The sequence below is a fragment of the Ambystoma mexicanum genome, chromosome 12, assembly GCF_040938575.1.
Source record: "Ambystoma mexicanum isolate Mex_15411 chromosome 12, UKY_AmexF1_1, whole genome shotgun sequence".
NCBI lineage: Eukaryota > Metazoa > Chordata > Amphibia > Caudata > Ambystomatidae > Ambystoma > Ambystoma mexicanum.
Genome location: NC_090936.1, coordinates 584488372 through 584507204, shown reverse-complemented (window position 1 = coordinate 584507204; position 18833 = coordinate 584488372). Strand labels below are relative to the sequence as shown.

Here is an 18833-nt window from a genome sequence, read left to right as displayed (position 1 = left end):
TTTATGCATGGGTTCAAAGGGAGGTCCCATGAGCTTAGCAAGCACCACATTAAGGTCCCATCCTGGTGGTGGGTTTGAAATTGGAGGGTGGAGTCAGTTTACCACTTCCATGAAGACTTTAACCACTGGTACTTTCCACCACAAAACCTTGTTATGGGAGGTAGGCTGACAGCACCGTCAGGTGTACCTTTAGTGAATTAAATACCAACCCTGCATCCAGCAGGTGGAGCATGTAGGTGACAATATTGGAAGGAGTGCAATCAACCGGGTTGATTTGCTTATTCTGGCACCAAATAACACATCTCTTCCATTTATCAAAATAACAGTGCCTCGTGTTTGGTTTCCTAGATTCTTTTAGGATTTCCATGCACCTCTGTGGTAAATTGAGATGTCCAAATCTATGACTTCAGGAGCCATGCTGCCAAGTTCATTGAGGCGGGTTGAGGATGCACTGTTTGACCTTGGTGCTGCGATAGTAGGTTGTGCCAGCACGGGAGTCTGATGGGTTCGCACGCTGCTAGTCTGCGCAGGTGTGGGAACCACGGTTGTCTCGCCCACACAGGAGCAACTAGGATGAGCGTCATCGATTCCCTGTGCATCTTGTTGACCACTTTCCTCATGAGAGGAGTTGGTGGAAAAGTGTAGGCAAACATCCCTGACCAGTTCATCCACAGGGCGTTCCCTTGGAGTCTGGCTGGGGGAACCTGGATGCGAATCCTGGGCATTGTCTGTTTTAACTTGTGGCGAATAGGTCTATAGTGGGGAAACCCCACTGTGAGAAGAGATCTTCTACGATTTCTCTGTGCAGATACCATTCGTGTTCTTCTGGGAGGGGATCTCTGCTCAAAGCGTCTGCTAGTGAACTGAGATCCCCTGGAACATGTTGAGATGACAGGTAAATGTTCCGTCTGAGTGCCCATGTCCATATTTTCTGGGCAAGCCTGGACAGATTTGGCGAACGAGTCCCTCCCTGTTTGTTTATGTAAAACATCCCTGTTGTACTGTCTGTTAAAATCTGTACCGACAAGTTCAACAGGGGTTCGAACGCTCGAAGCGCTCTGAAGACTGGCAGAAGCTCTAGCAGATTGATATGATTCTTGGCCACTGTGTGAGACCAGAGACCCTGAGCTGTGTGGGGAAGGAGGTGTGTTCCCCACCCAGACAGGGACACGTCTGTAGCGACTACAGCTTGTATCTCCGGATTGTAAAAGGGTTTCCCCTTTGACAGGTTCTCTCTTGTCCACCAGTGAAGACTTTGTACAAGTGTTGGAGAAACGACTACTAGATCGTCCCACTGACCACTTGCCTGAGACCACTGTTTCGCCAACCATTCTTGCATGGGTCGCATGTGCAGGCGCACGGGGGGACCAGGTAAATACAAGATGCCATCATGCCTAGCAAACGCATCGCTTTGCACACCCTTATCTGGCGACCGGACTGGTATTGAGGAATTTGCAGTAGTATATTCCGAATTCTTTCCTCTGATGGAAAGGCCAACCCTCCCCCCCACCCCCTCCTTGAGTGTTTAGGACAGCTTCTAGGAACTGTTTGGAGGTGCTTGGCACCAGGCTTGATTTTTTCTCGTTGATAGAGAAACCTAATTCGAAGAGGTTGATCGTTCTTTGAATGTTTGAACTGCAAATTACTGGGGTCTCCCCCGTGATGAGCCTGTCGTCTAGGTAAGGGTACACTTGGATTGCCTCCCTGCGTAGGTGTGCCACAGCCACCATCAGTACCTTGGTGAATACCCTTGGAGCCGAGGCTATACCAAAGGGCAGCACCTTGAACTGGTAGTGCTGACTGTCCAACTTGAAGCGCAAGAATCTTCTGTGCGCTGGGAACATGGAAATATGAAAATAGGCATCTTTCATGTCCAATGTTGCCAAGTAATCCCCTCTTTTTAGGAGTGGGATTACCTCTTGTAGAGTAGTCATGCAAAATTTCTGGGGCTTGACATACTTGTTTGCAGGGCGTAAGTCTAATACTGGGCGCATTGTCAAATCTTTTTTTGGCACAAGGAAGTAAGTTGAAAAGATACCCTTGTTTACCTGGTTGCCCGGGACGAGTTCTATCGCGTCCTTTGCGAGAAGATTGATTATTTCCTCCAGGAGGATCTTCTGGTGGTCCAGGGAATGTATTTTTTGTCGTGGAGGGTGGTTGCGGGGGCGCTCTAGCAGTTTGATGCAGTATCCTGCGGATACTATTGACCGCACCCATCTGTTTGATGTGATCCCTTTCCATGCCTGGGTGAAGTTGGAAATGCGCCACCCTACTGGGGATGCGTGGGAAGGGACCCTGAGCGGAACTTCACTGCTTTGCGGGAGGCGTACCGCCTCTACCTGGGATGCCTCTACCACGGCCCCTCTTGTTACCTCTGCCTTAACTTTGGGTAGTCTGTTGGTTGCCACCCCATGATGTACCCTGTCCCTGTGTATAATTGGAGCCCCGTTGTGAATTTTGGCCGCGTGAGTGACGAACAATAACATTCCCTCTTTGATTAGTGGGCTTATTCATCAATTGCCCCAGGCAATTTAGAGTATCATACTCGTCTTTGGCAGTTTTTAATGCGTCCTCTACCGCTTTGCCAAACAGGACATTCGGTTTGGCCGGCATGTCAATAAGGGTCGCCTGTGTTTCGGGTTTAAACCCTGACTGTCTTAGCCAGGGGTGCCTCTTAATGACAGTGCTCTCTGCTACAGCCGGCCTGCATTATCTACGGCGTCAAAGGTTGTCTTAAGGATGCAACCTGACACGGCTCTACCCTCCGACGCGATCTGGGCCAGCTGACCCTTTAGTGGTTCCGGTGCAGAGTCAATGAGAGCAGCTACCTGCTCCCACTGGTGGCAGTTATAGCTTGCCAGCAGAGTGGTGGTGCTGGCGATTCTCGCTTGTTAAGCGGAAGTGGAGGCTACCTTCCTTCCTAACCCATACATTCTTTTGCTCTCCTTGTCTGGGGGAGCCTCGGATGATGATAGCGGTGTTCCTGCTGTCTTTCTGGTGTTAGTAATTACTAAGGAGTCGGGCTTCAGTTGACCCCTTATGTAAAGAGGATCTGACTGGGCGGCCCTAAACATCTTCTCAATTCTGGGGTTTACAGCCCTGGTGAGATTAGGATTAAGAAGGGAAGGGTCTATTCTACGTTGGATTAATTTGAGAATAGGAATGGCTTGAGCAAAGGTTTTTTTGTCTCCCACTAGCTCCTCTGTGAAGTCCCTCTCCTCTTGTGCCCCCTGAGTGTCAATGCGGAAGTATTCTGCTACTCTAGCCAAGACCTCATTTAGCAGGGGCTGGTTATCTACTGGAGAGTCAGTAACCTGAGGTTCTTTGTCAACTGGAGAGTCTATATTGTAGACTTCTGCGACATCTTCCTCCTCCCCATCCTGGCCCTCGTCATCTCCATAATAATCTACCCCGTTTGGTCGTCCAACAATTGTAAGTCTGGATCCTCAGTATATTGTTGTGGATCCTCACTATAATGCCGATAAGGCTGTATATAGAGTAAGGGTCTGAAATTAGGCCTGGAGTTGGAGTCTCAAACCAAGTTTTTTTACTAGGGGCTGAGGGTCTTTGGATCCTGAAGGAATAGTGCTGTCTGGAGTGTGAGAGAGGAAATGTTCTGGGTTTTTAGAGTAGAAATCAGCCAGGGAAGACATTCTGCTCATTACCCTATCTATATCTTCACTGCTCCATTTTCTGGAGCTGGGGATGACAACCGCTTGAGAAGGTTCCCTTCCTATTCCCCTACCATGAGGAGAGGGAGGAATAGGTTTGGTTTTAGGTGTAGAGACAGGGGTCTTGGGAGTGGAAGAACAGGGAAATTAATATTGGTTTTTAGCAAAATGGCTGAAAGCCAGGGATCTACGCGCAATGCTTCCGACAAGTATGGCGGAAAAAAACAATCTGAGGGTTCTACACGCTTGCGGGGTCATGGGTACAGTGGACGTCACACTAGGGATAGTATTACTGGCACGCCCTGTGTCGATGCCCATTTTCGAGTTTCAAAAAACAATCTAATATTATGCAGCTTCCACTAAATGTCGGCCTATGCACAGCATCTGATCTAAGCAGATTCCACAAGCCTCAGAATTATATATATGATACATTACTCATCGTAATCGTATTTCTGATGCTTGAATTTGCTTAGATTCACATGCTGTGCATAGGCTGACATCTAGTGGATGCTGCAGAGTATTACAGTTGTTTTCAAAATTCGAAAAGGGACGTAGACAAGGCATGCCAGTAAAACTAACCCTAGTTTGACGTCCACTGTACCCATGGTCTTTCACACGTCGAGGTCCCTCAGATTGTTATTTTTCTGACATGAGGTAGCATGAAGTGTAGCGTGAGTACAGATGTATCAGACAAGCTCATAAGCATCCATGCGCCTTCTCACCGAAGGGTGGGCGCATGTAAATCTAAGCAGATACCAGCATCAGAAATACGATGACAGCGAGTAATGTATCCCTTCTGAGGCTTGTGGAATCACATTCTGTGCATAGATTAGTGAGCAGTGTTAGGAGAAGGTGGTGGGTTGTGAGAAGATTCATGGGCGAACAGATGTCTTAGAACTGCTTGGCCCACATGTGTATTGGAATGTGTGTCAACGCAATAGTGCTGAGAGAAAGTGTGTACTGAGCTCCATGTAGCCGCTTTGCAAATGCTGTCTAAGGGAACATTTGCAATGAAAGCCAGCGTAGTTCCTGTGCTCCTTGTGGAGTGAGCTCTTGGCATGAAAGGCAGTGTCTTGTCTGACAGTGAATAGCACAGTTGTATGCACCTGACTATCCATCTGGAGATAGCATTCTTGGAAATGCGACCCCCTTTTCTGCCCAGTGCAACAGAAACAAACAGTTGGTCTGTTTTTCTTAGCGGTCTGGTCTTGTTTACATAGCAAAGGACCGCACTCCTTACATCAAGTGTATGGAGTTTCACCTAAGCTGAGCTCTTTGGGTTCTGTAAGAAGGCCGGGAGCTCAATGCACTGGTTTACATTAAATTTAGAGATGAATTTAGGGGAGAACCCAGTATGTGTATATAAAACCAGTTTGTCCTGGTGTATGATAATAAAAGGATCCTGCACTGACAATGCTTGTAATTCACTAACTCTTCTTATGGAAGTAATAGCCAATAAGAAGGCAGTCTTGTAAGTCAGGTGTTTAAGACTAGACTTATGCATCAACTCGAATGAAGGTCCCATGAGCTTCGTGAGTACTACACTGGAGATCCCATCCTGGTGGCGGGTTTGAGATTGGAGGGTGGAGTCTTTTTACTCTGTCCATGAATGCCTTAATGACTGGAATTTTCCACCACAATACTTTACTTTGAGAGGTGGTATAACGCTGATAAAGCCGCCAGGTGGACCTTTATGGAGTTGAATACTAACCCCGAATCTAACAAGTGTAGCATATAATTTAGAATGTGTAAATGAGTACATTCTATGGGGTTCATTTGTTTAGACTGGCACCAAATTACAAATCTCCTCCACTTGTCGAAATAGCAGTTTGGTTTTCGTGCCTCCTTGAGGATATCCATACCCCACTGTGGTAAATTAAGGTGTCCAAACTCTAGGACTTCAGGAGCCATGATGCCAAGTTCAGTGAGTGTGGTTGAGGGTGCACTGTTTCCCCGTGTTGGGTTAACAGGTTGGTTTGACACAGGAGTTTGAGGAGATGGCACATCGCCAGCTTGCGCTGATGTGGATAGCTTGGACAGATTTGGAGAACGTGTGCCCCCTTGTTTGTTGATGTAAAACATCGCCGTAGTGCTGTCTGTGAGGACTTGCACTGCCTGGTTCGTCAGGTGCATCTCGAACGCTTGAAGGGGTTTGAACACTGCTAGTAGTTCCAGCAGATTGATGTGGTTCTGTGCCACCTTGAGCTGTGTGATGAAGGTAATGAGCCCGCCATCCGGCGAGCGAGGCATCTGTTATGACAATCGCCTGTACTTTCAGATCATGGAAGGGTTTTCCCTTCAACAGATTTTCTCTTGTCCAACAGCAAAGGTTTTGTATTAGTGTTAGCGAAACGACCACTAGATCGTCCCAGTGACCGCTTGCCTGAGACCATTGTTTCGCCAACCACTCCTGCATGGGGTACAAGGGAAATGCAAGGCGCCATCATGCCTAGCAAACGCATAGCTTTGCGTACACTTATCTGGCGGCCTTTGATAATGTGGAATTTGCAGTAGCATGTTATGGACTCTTTCCTCTGATGGAAAGACCAACCCCTCTTCTGAGTATTGAAAGAGAAGATCGATTGTTCTTTTAATGTTTTGCCTGCAAACCTGGGGACTCTTCCCCCGTAATCAGCCAGTCGTCCAGGTAGGGGTACACTGGGATTGCCTCCCTGCGTAGGTGCGCTGCCACCACCGCCCGTACCTTTGTGAATACCCTTGGTGCAGATCCTATTCCGAAGGGTAGCACTTTGAATTGGTAGTGATGGTTTGCTATCTTGAACCGCAAGATGCTTCTGTGCGCTGGGAACATTAAATATGAAAATAGGCATCTTTCATATCCAGTGTTGCCATGTAATCTCCCCGCCTTAGCAGGGGGATTACCTCTTGTAGCGCCGTCATGCAGAATTTTTGTGTCTTTACAGAAATGTTTGCAGGGTGTAAGTCTAATACTGGGTGCATAGTTTAAAAAGAAATTGGAACAAAGAAGTATATTGAATAAATACCCTTGTTTACCTCTTTGGACGGCACAATCTCGATGGCGTCCTTGAGAAGCAGCGTGTTGACTTCTTCCATCAGGATAAGCTGTTCTTACTTTGTCTTCCTTTGGCGCGGGGATGGTTGGATGGCTTTTCGAGGAGCTCCACACAATACCCTCCCGCTAATGTTGATAACCCCCACGCATGGGAGAGGACCTGTAGCGGGCTGTCATTGTTTGGGAGACGTTCCTCATCCTATAGATGTGGAGGCTCTTCCCCAGTGACGGGATCTGCGCTGGCCTCTCGGATAACCCTGGCACGCTTGACCCCGGTTGTTGTTCCATGATGAATTCTGACTTTGTCCGTATCCGGAGCCTCTTTGGGAATTCTGGCCACGAAAAGGCGAAAACTGTTCCCACCCCTCTGGCCAGGTTATTAGTCAGTTGCCCAAGGGATTTGAGGGCATCATATTCCTCTTTGGCTGATTTCAGAGCGTCCTCCACCGCTTTGCCGAATAGTACGGTTGGTTCCACTGGCATGTTGAGCAACGTTGCCTGTGTCTCCAGCTTAAAACCAGATTGGCGAAGCCAAGCATGGCGCTTGAGAATGGTTCCTTCTGCAATTATACGTCCGGCATTGTCTGCAGCGTCAGGGTTGTTCTTGAGCATGCAGCTGGCAGTGGCTTTGCCTTCCCCTGCAACTTGGGCAAGTCTAGACTTTAAAGGCTCTGGAGCAGAGTCAAGGAGGGCAGTAATTTTGTCCCATTTATGGCAGTCATAGCTCACCAACAGTGTGGAATTGTTAGCGGTCTTAGATTGAAACGCTGCCGAAGTCGCAGCTTTCCTCCCATTGGTATAGAGCTTCTTGCTCTCCTTGTCTGGCTTGCCCGGAAGAGGCTAGTGGTGCACCTGACCTCTTCCAGGTAGTTGTGACTACTAGCGAATCCGGCTTAAGCTGTCCCCAAATATATAAAGCATTCGATGGTGCCGGGCAGAAAAGTTTTTCTATTTGCAGGTTTACTGCCATGTTTGATTGGGCGTTTCCAGTGAAAGCTGGATTCTTCTCTGGACTGACTTTAAGATGGGGATGAACTGGGTGGCAGCTTTTTTGTCTCCCAGGATATCTTCCACAATATCTTTGTCTTGCTGAGTCTCCTGTGTTTGAATACGGAAGTGCTCAGCTGTTTCATTAATATGCCATTGAATAAGGGCTGATTATCTACCGGTGAATCAGGCACTGGGGAATCCTGTTGAATTGGAGAAGACCTAATACACACCTCCGCCTCATCTGCCTCCTCATCATTATCATCACTATCATAGTATTGATCAAAATGTTGGTAGTCCTCATTATCCCCTTCAGTGTGTGTGTGTGAGAATGTCAAAGGTCAGCAGTAATGCGGGACGTTTTTGCTGGTGGCCGGGATGAAACCAGTGGCTGAGAGCTTGAAGCCTGAGTAATAGGCTGAGAGCTTGAAGCCTGAGCAGCAGGGGGTGTGATCTGAACATTTTCGACAGCCTGAGTTTATTTTTCTCGAAAAGATTTGCAAAAATGTAATTCTGGACATCACCCTTTCTATGTCCTCAGCTGTCCCTAGGGCTGAGCTGGGGATGACCCCAGGGTAAAGTATGACAGGGACTTGAGTTGCAGGTGTAGGCAGGCCCTTGTTTTGTAAGGTCTCAGCCAAAGAACCCTCTTCTTGTGGGACAGGTAAAGCTTCCTTAGAAGGGGTAGAGTCCCTATGAGACTTGTCTTTGTCTTTATTGTCTTTATGGGACTTGTCCTTGTGATTAGAACTCTTGGAGGAAGATTTCTTGGAATGGGAAGCCTTTAACAGGCTTTCTGGGACATGTGTTTTTAACCAGGTGCGACAACCCAGTGTTTAGACTTTCCAGCCGATATGTGTCAAGTTTCGGAACTGGAAAGGACCTCTGCCTCATCTGCCGAATTACGGTAATCGGCCAATTTAATTTTGTGGGCAGCGTCTTTCGGTTTACGGGGCCTGTCATGGGGCGATCGGGACTTCGAGAGCCCAGAGGACAGGGAATCTACAGATCTCCCCCTAGACGCCGTATCTAGGCGTATGGTGGGTGGCGTCGATCCATCACCGGGGGTGTGTGCTTAGTGGCGTGAGAAGTGGAAGTGCTCTTGCCACCGGGTGTCGTCCCCATAACAGAGCCGCTGGCCTGTCTACTAGGGTAGGGGGCTTGCACTTGGGAACTTGCCTGTTCCCCGTCGCCCTCGCTGTCCGAAAAGATGGCGACGCTGCCCTCACTGGAAGCTCCCTTCACGTCCATGGCGGCCTCGACCTGCATGGCGCGATGGGCCCAGCGCTTGGTTCTGCTATCTTTAAGTATCTTAGGTTTAAAGAGCTTGCAAGCTCGACAGTGCCCTTCGTCGTCATCGCGGTTCAAACACTGCGTTTGTCAATCCACGGAAATGTTTTAATACATGTGGGGCAGAATTTGAAGGGTGTTTTATCCATGTCTGGAAAAGGCAGCCAGGCGATAAAGGGGAGGAAAAATGCATTGTACAATGACCGCCCCCCACTCTCCCTACTGTAAAGGCCTAGGCACGGTGGGCCTTCCAAGGCGGAAATGGTTCATCGAAACTTGACTTCGTCTGACGGCGCTGTCTTTTTTCCATGGCGTCAATGAATTTCTCGATGCCAGAAAGAAAGGACATAAATAGCAACTATATTTAAACTTTTTCATAAGCAAATGGCGTCATCCGAAATTTGAACTACGCGAGAAGCGACCGCTCACAATGGCAGAAAAATGAGGGACCTCGACATGTGAAGGACCATGGGTACAGTGGACATGAAACTAGGGATAGTATTACTGGCACGCCCCCCCTGTTGACGTCCCTTTTCGGGTTTCAAAAACAACAACTGTAATACTCTGCAGTTCCACTAGATGTCGGCCTATGCGTAGCATGTGATATAAGCAGATTCCAGCCTTAGAAATATATATATAGACATACTATTGTCTACTGAAATATACCTGCTTACTGTTTATCACTGCTGGTTACAGTTGTAATTTAATTACTCTGAACGTACAGACAATTTATGAGTTGGATATTGTGAGCGATTGTATCAAAACATTTGTTGCCCAAGTATTAACCCAATTCCTCCCTCTAGGTGCTACATTCAGTGAATGGAGGATATTTATATAATTAATTCTGCCATGTACTGAGTTTGGGGAATTATTGCGACTATTCATGTGTTGGCATCCTGTGTCCCGATTATACATTTGTGAATGCATTTTACTGTGGTCAAGCCAAGAGTTCCCCTTTTTCAACCCACCCCTTAGCCTTATATGCATTGTGCCGATCACCAAATAGCGGGGATACACTTACCTAAGGCGTGGGTAGGGTGTACCATGACTCTTTACTGTTTCATACATGAAGTGTGTAACTATGCGTTATATTTACCCCATGTACCTATTTGACCGTATAGATACTTGCTGTGTAAATTTATAATAAAGTGCACATTTTTCATAAGCATGCTGATGGGGCAGCCAGCCAATGAGGTGGCTAGGAACGCGGGCTAAAACCAACGATGTCAGCCCATGTTCCAAGCCGGCTGACGGCCAGTTCCCAATCTTTCATCTTCCCACCACCCTCTGTCCCCCTCTTTTAAAAAATCCTCTCCCCTGCCCCCCGCACGCACTTGCAGCTACTGCAGTCGGTCCTTGCGCTCTGCTCCTGACGACTGCCAAGGAAAGGGAAGAGGGGCTCCGTACAGAGCCCAGCCTTACCCCTACATGGTAGCCATCTTTGAAAAGTCTTTTAGTTCCATAAACAGGACGCCGTGAGGCACCCCATTCATGGAAACACAAAAACGTTCAATTAGCCCTCTACCAGCCCATAGGACAAGTGCTAATGGCATTTAACACCCGGTCCAAGGGCTGGAATGGGTGGTAACGTCCTGGTGCCCTCGCTATAGGCCCTCACAAGCCAGGCTATTACCATCCATTCCAGCCCTCGGAATGGGTGCTTAATGCCACAGTATAAAAGTGTGGTGTACTCTCTAGGGGTAAATAAAAGGATTCATTTTACTTCACTACCAGTTTACCTGCTCTGCCAATTATAGCACTTTAGAGAGTTTAGTCTCTCTATTGGTTGGAGACGCCGTCTTGCCTTTAAGTAAGATGGCTTAGTATCCCTCACCAGCGGGCTCTAGAAAACTAACCCCAACAATAATCTCTTTGCAGCCCTCACAAAAGCGCTTTGGAAAAACCCCTCTAAAAGACATCATTTGTTTCACTAACAAGCAGCAAAGTTTAACTGAGGTAATCACCCTGGATTTCTAAAAGAGGCACGTCCTTGAAAGTATCCCTCAGGATACAACAAGCAAAATACTACAATGTAATTTCTGTGATACCAACCGAGCCACCGTTACTATGAGTTGTTAGCGTGCAAAGGGTACATGGGCCGCGAGGATAGCTCAGGGGCAACACGCTAGTCTTGGAAGCAAGATGCCGCAGAGACAATCTCTCTGTGGGCACATCACAGTCACAGTCCGAACAAACAAGAGTGGCAAGGAGAGGGGTGTGGAAGAAGGAAGAATACAGAATAGGAACTCACTGTCGTTGGTCGCTGTACTAGAGTTTCAAGCCTGGTATGGCTGAACTCTAGGCTGATGACATTGTATAGTTTCTCACGCTCCTCGTCGGGTGTCTCGTAGTACTTTGCCCACTGAGACATTGTCATCTCTATGTCCCGCTGCGTGTTTACGTCCATCACGTCCACAATGCGCCTGCTACCTGCCCACGAAGAAAAGCAAAAAGAGAAAGATGGAGGGATTAAACACACAACTCTTGCGCAAGTATCAATTTGTGATATGGAAACAGTCCAATTTGAATAGCAGAGGAAAACTGTGTGTTCATTGCAGCAATCAGTAATTAAAAGCTCCTTTCCCACACCATTCGCCCTCCAAACAGTGTACTCATCCATCCACAGTTGCTGTAAAACAGTAGGGCATATGCTGAAATTGTATTATATCAAATTACTTACACAAATCTTTAAAGTGTCTACTTATGTGAAGGCACACACTCTTAAAATGCTGCTAGCAATTGTGCTTCTGAAATGTGTGAGGCTCCCATAACTCACCAAAAAACATTCTCTTCAAATTCTATGTCTCACCCACTGAAACAACTCTGTCTGAAAACCACTTTGGAAGAACTGCATTCAAAGCTGGAGAAGACAAGACTAAGGACATCCAGTTCCAATGAACTGAAAAGGAAGGCAACATTCAATTGCCGAGCCTCCTTGAAATAAGTCGTTTTTAAAGAAATCTCATCAAAAACAGTTTTCCCCCGTTTGAGTAATATAGAAAACCTAGTAAACAAAGCAAAGTGCTTCAAAGTCTTTGTGCTACCAAAGCAGCATGCTAACATTTGCAGTTTTTTTTCTTTTTCCAACTTTCCTTTCATTGGCAACAATGGAACCCCCATCTACATTGTTAAGTCTTGAACCCTAACCTAATTAGGACATCTTTTTGATTGCTTCACTTACCTTGCTGAACTTATTTATTTTAGGGGCATTGGTCAGTCCATTAAGTAACCAGTGCAGTGGGACTCTGCCCCTTTCGGGTTTCCTGCATTTTTTTTAATGTAGTGAAGTGCTATGTTACTTGTTTTTTTGTATCCCTTTCTCCTTTGTATTCTTACGTATGGGCATCCTTCGCTAGGGATGGGAAAAGGAACATAACGTTTTTCACCAGAAAAAATTGTCTTCCCCTTTAAATGTATATGCATGCAGGCGCAAAGCCCTGGGAACATGCGCTCCCCTGACTCTGCCCCTGGCCTCCCTCCCACCCCCTAGTGCTCTTTTCTGCAGCGACGGGTATGGAACGCTTTCATCAGCGCTCCTGGGTTAGGCCTCCGGCCTTTTAATTCCACGCGCTCTTCCCTGGAAGACGGTCTTCTTTTTTTTAATCTCATAGCAATTTGTCAGAAATAATACTCTGACCTCTGGTGCCATGTTCCTCCCAGGCGCACGTCGACGGCCTTCAGCAGGTGGTCAGCCTGCGAGGGTTCCTTCCCCACGTTGGATCGCTATGCCTCCGGTGCCTTGACCCCGACCACAGCTGGGAAGGCTGTTCGACGCGTTGACCTCGCAAGCTCTGAAGAATCGTTTGGCCAGATGGAGGGAGCTATTCGAAAGATCACCTCCAGAGGACATCAAGACATACGTGAGGAGGAAGACCAGGCCCAAGCTAGGTGTCCTGTTCTCCTCTGCACCCTGCAAGGGCGACTCCTTCCCAGGGAAGCGCCCAAGTAGGAGGGGCTTTCCAGGTTCTAAGATCAGCAAGGGGACCAAGGCTTACAGAGCAAACGGCCAAGGGGTCGCAAGATCCTCCCGGTCCCACTGCTGAGGGACTGCAAGGATCTGGTAACGGGGTCCTCCCCAAGGTGCTTTGCTCTAACATCAGGATCCCACCCGAGGGGGCACCTATAAGCAGCAGGTGCACTACCAGCATCATGGCCGAGAGCACTCCGCCTCCAAGGTCTCTCTACATGAGGTGCAGGAAGAGCAGAGCCTTTGCTTTTAAGCGTGCAGGCGGAGATTGGGCCCGGCTCTTCAGGCACCATGCACCAGGCAAGTGGCGCGGGGCATGATAAAATGGCCGCCAGGCCAAACAAGATGGCAGCTCACCCGGAGCCTCCTCCTAACGCACGTCTAGATGGGACTGGACGATAGCGTGGTGTGACAAGGACAGCCAAGACCTCAGCAGCCACAGGGCCCGGCTCCTACGATCCCAAGCCCTTCCCATGCATGCATGCATGCAAGGATACGTTCTTTGAAAAGTTTTTCACCCTCATGAAATCACTGCAGATGGCTACCATCCTCAGGGGCGAGGGGGGTCATCAAATGCATGCTCCCTCTGGTACCACCTCAGGCTCAGCCCTTGGTGCCCACGCTCACACCAGTCACTGTGGCTCTGCCTCTGGCGCACCTCAGCAACCCCCGGCACTACCAGTCAGCACGGCATAGCTGCGCAAACCCAGAACGCATCAGACAGCTCCCGACCAACAGGACACAGTGGGTGAACCGGGCGAGAATCAGGATACTCCCTGGTCAGCTAAGGTTTTCCACGAGAGGCTGGCGTGTGTGGCAGAATACCTGGGGATCCCGCAGCCACAAGTTGAACAACCTGAAACGGGGGTTCTCGCCGAGGTCCTGACCATCCGCCCCGCCACAAGTACTGGCATCCCCCTACAAGAGGATGTAGACACACGATCCTCCGCCTGCTGCCTTCCCTGGAGTGACGTCAGGCCGGATGTCTGGATTTTCTGGCACGGCGGCAATTTTCTCAAGCTGCCTTCCACGTGCTTGTGTCGTGTTGCTCGGCTCACTGGGCCCTACCCAGGACTCTTGAGTGTGGATCATGGGGCCTACCCTTTTCCTCAGGCCGAGGCCCGGTGGGCGCTTTGCCCTCAGCAGATCTGCCAGTAGAACTGCGTATAGGTGCCCCTCGGACATGTTGCCGGTAGTAGGGAGTAGCCCCTTGGATGAAGACCCGGTAAAAGAACCGTCTGGTCCCTCAGCACTGTCACATGCAGGATCTACTCACCCCACTGCCTGTCGGCCGGTAGCAAATTCAGCCTTGGTACTTGTGCTGGTACCAGGACCTGGGTGGACCCTCCAGCGCAGGTGAGTCCTTGGAAAGGAGTTTCCCTTGCGGGGTGCACTGAAAAAGAGCGGCCCTACCTTGGGCCTGGATTGATGATAGACAAAGTCCTTTAGTTCCTTTGGAGGCGATGTCTGGAAGAGCTCCCTCCACCGGGCTAGTCTGTTCTTCAGAGATCTCGAGGACAGCGCGTCGCACGCGGTACAAGCATGCCAGCCGTGGTCTGAGCCAAGGCACCGTAGGCAGAAGGCGTGGGGGTCTTTAGTCGGGAAGAGCCCGTAGCAGGATGGACACCTGCTGAACCCTGTAGAAGTCGACATGCGCCGGGGAAGAGCGTGACACCTGAGGACAGAGTACCTGAATGATAAAAAGACAAAAAAGAAAGAAGGATCCACGCGTGGAATTACATGGCCGAAAACAAACCCAAGGGCGCTGGTGAATTCGGCCCGCTCCCGTTGATGTGGAAAAGGGGACTGAGGTGTGGCAGCGGAGTCAGGGCAGCGCATTGTAGAGGAGGTGCCAAGCTCGATTCACACTCCAACCACCCATTTTGAAGTACCAGGAACATTCATGTCGAAATGTGTGAAGTATGGTGAGCAAATAAACCTACAGGCGGAATGGGACTCCCTCATTCTGTCGGTGCACCTTCAGACGCATTTATCCGTCATCGCTGCGGCCCCACTCTATTACAAACCACAGTCTTCTTCATATTCACCCACCTCTGCCACCTATGGAAGGAGCAAAAGCTGGGGTCCAACGGCAAAAAGATGTATTCTAATGCCACGCTCCATCTGCACAAGGCCAACGCTTACGATGTTGGCAGCAGTAAGTCAAAAGCTGTGGACGGAGATTGCAGACTTCCTCCCAGAGCTCCCTGCGCCTAGTCGTGAGTGCTTAAGGGCCAAATTGACAGAGGCCAAAATTGTGGCACAAGATATCGTTGAGTCTACAGTAGCACACATCGACACAGCAGGTATAGCTATCTGTATCGCAACGGATAGGAGGATGACAGCTTGGCTTAAGGCGACCAGGTTTAACCCTGGTGTGCAGGAGCACATTCTCGACCTGCCATTTGAGGGGGAGGATTTGTTTCACTTGACCACGGACGAGGAACTTGACGAGAAGAAAAATAGCCAGCACAGGCGAAAGCAACACAAATCCTCTCACAAGGGTTTTTTTTTCCAGTCCCCCTCCCAGGCAACAGTCTCAGAGGGTAAAAAGTTGTGACAATGTCATCCAGATCCACAAGTCTACGGTGTGGGGCTGGCTTGCCGTTCACATCCATTTCTAGCGAGCAAGGTTTGCAGACCCATAGATACTCTTTGTAGGTTCCATGGGCTTCCGTCTGCCAATTCCTCCATTTCCACTTTCTTCCCCTCCACTCCCAAAGATCGGGACAGCAACCCTATTGGCGGAAATCCATTTGCTCATCGCAAGTTGGGTGGTGGAGGAGGTTCCAGCTTCACAGCGAGGCATGGGCTTCTATTCCCAGATATTCGCCATTCAGAAAAAGAACCACGCTGGCATGAGATCTGTTTAAGACCTATCTCCCTTGAACATTTCCCTACCCCTTCAAAAGTTCAAGATGGTTACTCAAGCACTCATTGCGGAGACACATTGTGGGGAAGACTGGATGTGCTCCCTGGATCAGAAAGATGCTGACCTGCACGTCCCAATTTGGGAACACTATTGTTCCATCCTGAGGTTCAGGATCATGGGGGTTTATTTTCAATACAAGGTCCTCCCATTTGGCCTCAACTCGGCCCCAAGAGTCTTTGGTTAATGAACACGGTAGCAGCCCTAATCAGGACGGTGGGCCACCACCTTTACCCGTACCTAGACGACTGGCTAGCCTGACCGGGGTCTCCCGAGGCTGTACAGCGTCAGCACCGATGCACATGCTATGCGATCTGGGGTTCTCTATGAACTTCAAGAAGAACAAGTTACTCTTACCTGGTAACGTACTTTCGATGGGATGGTCCGACGACGTATTCCATATCTATGACAGTCTCCCAAAGCAGTACCAATGCAAGGAGGTGGGAAAAGAATTTAGAAAACAGAAATTTATAATGCCCAATCAAATTGCGGAGTAAAGGACCGCCTTGCCAAAGGCCAGATCCTGCCCAAGGATGGAATCGAGGGAATAGTGAAGTACAAAAGTATGGACCGAATCCCAGGTGGCTGCATCACAGATGTTACGAATAGGAACACCCCTCTGTATGGCAGTAGAGGCAGCCATACCTCTGGTAGAATGGGCCCGCAAGCCGACCGGTGGGTCCTTACCCGCCAACCAGTAACATTCAGAAATAGCCAGAATAATCCAGCGAGACAAAGTCTGCTTAGTCACAGCTTGGCCCAAACGCTTTCCAGCGTAACCAATGAAGAGTTGATCGTCCACTCTGACCCGGGACATGCGTGAAATATAAAAGCTCAAAGCTCTCCTAGGATCGAGCCTATGGAGCCTCTCCTCTTCCTTACCAGGATGTGGAGGAGGATAAAATGCCGGAAGAATAACCTTCTGGCCTAAATGAAACTCCAACACCACCTTGGGAAGAAAGGAAGGACGAACTCTAAGGACAACCCTGTCATTATGAAATACAGTGAAGTGTGGCTTAACTGAAAGTGCCTGTAACTCACTCACTCTGCGAGCGGAAGTGACCTCAACCAAAAATACAGTTTTAAGAGTTAACAGTCTCAAGGGCATGAATGCAAAGGCTCAAACGGAGCACCCATCAGAAACTTGAGGACAAGGTCCAAATCCCAACTGGGCACCTGGAAAGGCGACGGAGGGAACACATTAGTGAGCCCTTTTAGAAACTGAGAAATTAAAGGGATTTTAAAATAAGAACACTCTTCAGACGAGCGCTTAAATATGGACAGCGCTGCCAGGTAACCTTTAACGGTACGCACCTGCAAGCCCCTGTGGGCTAAAGAAAACAAAAAAGACAGAACCACAGGAATGTCACATGAAAACGGATCCACATTCTTAACCCTGCACCAGTCGTGGAACTTTCTCCAACAGCAACAGTACAGGGACTTTGTTGCGGGCCTTCTGGCCGAAAGCAACACCTCCATCACGTCTTCAGGGAGGTCCCAATCCTTATACCTCAACCTTTCAGAAACCAAGCGTGAAGGTTGAGGGATCTGACCTCTGGACGGAGAACCTGACCCCCTCCCGTGAGAGCAGATCGTCTCGGTAGGGAAGACGACGTGGAGGGCAGATGGACAATTCGAGAAGGTACGGGTACCCCGTCCTCCGGGCCCATGCTGGAGCAATGAGGATCATCCGGGAACCGAACCTTCGTAACCTTCGCAGCACTTGCAGGATGAGGGGGACTCGAGGAAACGCATACAGCAGTGGGAAAGACCACTCCACCACAAACGTGTCTCCTAAGGTTCCTCTTGGAGGAAATTCCGGCAAGCAGAATCTTTTGCACTTCTGGTTGACACTGGAGGCGAAGAGATCCACTTGAGGGGTCCCCCAAAGGGCGAAGATTTCCAGGATAATCTCCTGAGCCAACTCTCACTCGTGAGAGATCGCGCTCTGCCTGCTCAGAGCGTCCGCTGTCTCGTTTTTGTCTCCAGCCAGATGAACTGATGAGATCGAAACTTCCTGCTGGATTGCCCAGAACCAGAGTTGCATCACCTCCCTGCACAGAGGAAGTGACCCTGCCCCCCCCCTTTTTGTTGAGGTAGTGCATGGCCACTGTGTTGTCCGTCAGGATCAGGACATTCTTTCCTCGCACAGTCGGCAGAAAAGCCTTCAGGGCAAGCCTGATGGCCCACAGCTCCAGCAGATTGATATGGAGTCTGGACTCCTACGGAGACCAACGACCGCTGACTGTCAACTCGTTGGCATGAGCTCCCCATCCCGTGAGGTATGCGTCCGTCACGATCGTCACCTCCGGCCAGGGTAGCCAAAATGGAGCCCCTTCATCAGATTTCCTTCGACGGCCTACCACAGAAGGTCCTGGGCGACCGAGGACGGCACCTGAACAGGGTCCGACATCCTGCCAGAGGACTGAGACCACTGGAGCTTGAGTGCCCATTGCAAAGATCTCATCCGCAACCTGGCCTCTGGCACCAGAAGAATGCAGGATGTCATGAGGCCGAGCAATCTCAAGAACTCGAACGCTGGGAGACTCGGGGCAAGCTGAAACTTGTGCACCATCTGCTGAATGTGATGAGCCCTCACCTGGGGAGGAAAACACTGCCCCAGGGATGTGTCAAGCACTGCTCCAATTTACTGGAGCCTCTGAGTTGGCGTCAAGTGGGACTTCTTTAAGTTGAGGGAGAAGCCCAGCTTGTGGAGGGAGTGGCAGGATCCAGGACTTGATCGGGAGAGCGCACCCTGATCAACCAATCGTCCAGGTAGGGGTAGACGTGAATCCCCCCCTTTCCTGAGATGCGCTGCCACCACTACCATGAGCTTGGTGAAGACCCTCGGGGCGGAGGTCATTCTGAACGGCAGGACCCTAAACTGAAAGTGCGAGTCGCCAACCGCAAACCTCAGGTGCTTCTTGTGCTTTAGATGGATCGGCACATGAAAAT

The 18833-nt window shown here is 49.4% G+C and overlaps 1 protein-coding gene across 6 annotated transcripts in view; it reads right to left on the bottom strand.

Annotated features, from left to right (window-relative positions):
* KDM2A (lysine demethylase 2A) overlaps positions 1 to 18833 on the bottom strand; it is a 1348567-nt gene that overhangs the window by 799119 nt on the left and 530615 nt on the right. For 5 of the 6 annotated variants that reach the window (XM_069628943.1, XM_069628942.1, XM_069628941.1 and 2 more), the window contains one exon: positions 11234 to 11412. In XM_069628943.1, the coding sequence (XP_069485044.1) occupies positions 11234 to 11412 (179 nt within the window). The remainder of the gene's footprint in view (positions 1 to 11233; positions 11413 to 18833) is intronic. The other variant, XM_069628946.1, reaches the window with a different exon arrangement.